General features: G+C 37.6%; 1 protein-coding gene across 1 annotated transcript; it reads left to right on the forward strand.

Moving 5' to 3' along the window:
• LOC103109218 (olfactory receptor 6C2-like) lies at positions 1-939 on the forward strand. Its single transcript, XM_007518262.1, has one exon. It carries the CDS (start codon positions 1-3, stop codon positions 937-939), a length of 939 nt encoding a protein of 312 aa, XP_007518324.1.
• Positions 940-4,790: the final 3,851 nt, after the last annotated feature.

Below are 4,790 nucleotides of genomic sequence, written 5' to 3' on the forward strand. Positions count from 1 at the left end.
ATGAGAAACCACACAGCAATATCCATGTTTATCCTCTGGGGACTGACAGATGATCCTCAAATGCAGATTCTGATTTTCATATTTCTACTTATCACCTACATGCTGAGTGTTGTTGGAAACCTGACCATCATCCTCCTCACATTAACAGATCCTCATCTTCAAACAGCAATGTATATTTTTCTTCGAAACTTTTCCTTATTAGAAATCTCTTTCACTTCTGCCTGCATCCCGAGGTTCTTGTACAGTCTAACCACAGGTGACAAGACTATTACTTATAGTGGTTGTATGTGCCAAGTATTTTTAATTGATGCCTTTGGAATTGCAGAATTTTTCCTCCTGGCTGCCATGTCCTATGATCGCTATGTGGCCATCTGCAAACCCCTGCATTACATGACCATCATGAGCCATGAGGTCTGCAAAAGGCTGGTCTTCTGCTGTTGGACGATTTCTTTTTTGATCCTACTCCCACCAATTAGTCTGGGACTAAAACTAGAATTCTGTGACAATAATGTTCTTGACCATTTTGTCTGTGATGCTAACCCTATCCTGAAGATCTCATGTTCAGATACTTGGCTCTTAGAGAACATGGTCATTGTCTGTTCTGTGTTGATCTTAATTCTGACACTTCTGTGTGTGGTTCTGTCCTACATGTTCATCATGAGAACAATTCTGAGGTTCCCCTCTGCCCAGCAAAAGATGAAAGCCTTTTCTACCTGTTCTTCCCACTTTATTGTGGTTTCTATTAGCTATGGTAGCTGCATCTTTATATATATCAAACCTTCAGCAAAAGATGAAATGACCCTTAATAAGGGAGTAGGAATACTTGTTACTTCTGTTTCCCCCATGTTAAACCCCTTCATTTATACTCTGAGGAACCAACAAGTGAAACATGCCTTTAATGTCTTAATCAAAAGAATAGTTTTGCTCCCAAAGAATTAGAGAACCTTGAAGTTAGGTCCCTTAAGGTAATTTTTCTACTATTTGTCTCCTGTTTTTCCACTTCTTGATGTAGTCTTAGCTTTTCATCTAGTATCATATATCTTCTTCTTAATCAATTATTTTAATGGTAACCTTTATGAAAAACATTGAAAATATTTATTTTGGAGATCTATATTTACATTGCTAAGATTTTTTTCTTTTGAATTCTGAAAGGGTTACGAGATTTTGTGTATATGTTCATGAAATATGCTCATCATTTCTCATAAGATAAATACAAAAGGAATAATATTAATATTTTCTCTAAATATAACTAGGATTTTTTTCTCAAAACCCCAGTATTTATTTTTAATTAAATATTAAATATAAAACATTAGAATTAATTATAATTTAAAGGAATAAGCTTTCAAAATGACTATTAATGGAGCCAATAAAATGTGATATTTCACTACATGCCTCAGAGTGTCATGAATTAATGTAAAAGAAGAGAAAACTGTGCATCTGGGCAATGGTGCACTTTATAGAGCATTTATATAACCCTGTACTAAGACCTGGGTTCAAGTCACTAATTTCACTTGTAGAGAGGAAGTGGTGTAGTGGGTAATACTGCAGGCATCTCTCTCTTTCCCTCTCTATCTCCTTCTCTCTCTCTCTCTGTGTTTATCTTTCTTTTCTATTTCTCTCTCCCTTTGTCTATCAGAAAGAAAGAATGAAAGAACAAAAAAATAAGATGCCCCTGGGAGTTGTGCAGCATCAGGCTCAACCTGACGCTGTTGACAGGCTATGGAAGAAGGGCAAAAGCTAGAAGAAGAAGCAGTTCCCTAGTGGCAAACATGCGCATGTGCACACACTTGAGTGCGGGCGCACGTGCCCCTCCCACACACACACACACACACAGAGAGAGAGAGAGAGAGACAAATGTACTGGTTATTTCTATTATGGGTATAACCTGCATTTAATTTACAGAAATCAGATTGATAATGATGTACATATTGAAATATAATATTGAATGTGTTTTATTTAATCAAACATGTGGTAGGAAGTCCCGAAGACTGAAAAGTGATAAAATAATAATAAACAAGAACATTCACCGGGAAAAGAAAAAAAAATAACCTGAAAGGGATAGGAATATTAATTAAATGAACTATTTTTATTTTTAGAACCAAACACTAGTGAGTTATATGTTTGTTGATTTGTTAGTAGTGTTTTACAAGATTATTACGTTTCAGAGGCATAACTCTTCACCTAACATAGTGTGTGTAAGTTGTCATATCCTCCACTCAAGTTGTATGCCCTGACATGGGAACAGTCATTTGTTCACCAGTTCATAGGTGCCCTATTTATGAATGCCCATTGACAGAAAGCCATAGAGATTTAGGAGTCTATAGTATGTGCTTCTCAAGGAATTCTTAGTATTTTAATCACTTGTTAAGTTCTTCACCACCTCACCACCATCTATTTCTAATTTATAACATACTGAAACTGCATTTGATCCTTTTATTTTGAAGATAGAGACAGATTATAATTGAGTAGGTTGGGGGAGACAAAAAGAGGGGAAGAGAGAAAGAGAAACCTGCAACTTTACTATACCAGCTGTAAAGCTTTTCTAGGGCTTGAGCCCAAGTCCTTGCACACTTAGCTAAGTTCATACTACCTGACCCTTGATCCTTGTTTTCTTATTTCCTGCTACTTCTCTACTGATACACCCCATAGAGGTAGGTATTTTCTCCTCCTCCTCCTCCTCCTACTTCTTCTTCTGTTTCTCCTCCACATCCTCCTCCTCCTTCTCCTCCTCCCCCTCTTCCCCCTCCTCCTCCCCCTCTTCCCCTACCCCTCCTCCCGCCACCCTAACCTACCTGATCTTTTAGCTTAAATAACACTCCCTCTGGAATCTTTTTATGATTTTTGTCTCCCTAGTCCATGAAGAACTCCCCTACCAAGACTATATTCATTCTTCTCCTCCACACATGTGGTGTCACTTACTTGTTATTTGTATGATTCTTGTTTATAATGCAGTTCCTTGGAATGGACTGAGGCCCTTGAGCATGCAGGACAGCATTAATTTACCGAGGTGATCAATTTATAATAATTTATTACAGAGCTAAAGAGATAGAGAGAGGTAGGAATATAATAGACAGAAACCTTAGATTACCTCTCCCCCCAAATGGAGTTTCCATGTTGCTCTTCCTCATGCTGTCATGTGGAGCCAAGGATTAAACCCTAGGCCTCATGCATGCACTACTGCCTGGCCTTCTACTAGTTGCCTTTTAAGAGATAAACTCCTGATGGGAAATGAAGATTATTATATATGGGCCCAGGCGGTAGCGCAGCGGGTTAAGCACACATTTTGCAACGCACAAGACTGGTTTAAGGATCCCGGTTGGAGACCCTGGCTCCCCACCTGCAGAGGGGTTGCTTCACAAACGGTGAAGCAGGTCTGCAGGTGTCTGTCTTTCTATACCCCCCATCTCTCGATATCTCTCTGACCTATCCAACAACAACAACAGTTACAGAAATAACAATGACAAGGGCAATAAAAGTGGGAAAAAATGGCCTCCAGGAGCAGTGGATTCATAGTGCAGGCACTGAGCCCCAGCGATAACTCTGGAGGCAAAAAAAAAAAAGAAGTACAAAGTCTACATTTGACATTAAACTGAACAAAAAATAAATTTAAGGTGTGACTGATATTTATTACCCAGTTTAAATATTTATGTTTAAATTTCAGAATTGAATGATTAAAAGGAATGCCAACAATTATTGAAAAATAATACTAATAATATATCTGAAATGATTCTATAATTTACATTGACTGATTTTCTGGAAAAGTCAAAGTGTAGAAAAGTGAGCAATTGTAAGGAAGCAGTATAATTTTCAGCTAGAAATGATAACATTAAGGAACAGGGTAAAATAAAGAAAAAATATCAATAATGCCCAGCTGTAGGAAAGCCTTTAGGCATTGAAAAATATTTGCACAAAAAATTCTTTTTTTGAGGAGATATAGATAGAGCACTGGATTTTCCTTGTTGAAGCTTTATGTTATATACAAAACACAAAATATTTCAGAATGGTCCACACACAAACACACACACTGATAAAAAATTAATTGTTTTTGGGAGTCAGGTAGTAGCGCAGCGGGTTAAGTGAAGGTGGTGCAAAGACTGGCATAAGGATCTTGGTTCGAGCCCTTGGCTCCCCACCTGCAGGGGATTGGCTTCACAGGCAGTGAAGCAGGTCTGCAGGTGTCTGTCTTTCTCTCCCCCTCTCTCTCTTCCCCTCCTCTCTCCATTTCTCTCTGTCCTATCCAACCATGATGACATCAATAACAACAACAATTAAACAACAAGGGCAACAAAAGAGAATAAATAAATAAATATTAAAAATAGTTTTATTTTAATGGTCCAAGAGAAATAGCAGAGCACTGCTAGGAAGTGGTTGATGGTATTGCTTGGGATTGAACCTGGGAACTAGGAATGTCAGGCATAAAAGTTGTTTGCATGCCTTTTATGGTATCTCTCTAGCTTCATATAGTGATTTTAAGAATTCAAAGTATGTGCTTGATGATATCCTTCAAGGAAAACTCTGCATTACTTGCTGAATTCTCCATCACCTTGCCACCTTCCCTATCTAAATCCCAACATACTGATAAATCCTTTGAGAATTTTATCTCATTTCCTGCTTCCAGACAATTTATGGATTCTGTAGTTTTTTTTTTTTTTTTTACCTGAGTTTTCAGTACCTTAACTTCGTGATTTTTTAGTTTAAATGTCATTGCTACATAAAATCTTTTTCTGATTTCTTCTTACCAGTCCCTGAACAAGGCTAACACCAAGACTGGATTAGTTTTATTCTTCCAT

This window comes from Erinaceus europaeus, chromosome 7 (genome assembly GCF_950295315.1).
Source record: "Erinaceus europaeus chromosome 7, mEriEur2.1, whole genome shotgun sequence".
NCBI lineage: Eukaryota > Metazoa > Chordata > Mammalia > Eulipotyphla > Erinaceidae > Erinaceus > Erinaceus europaeus.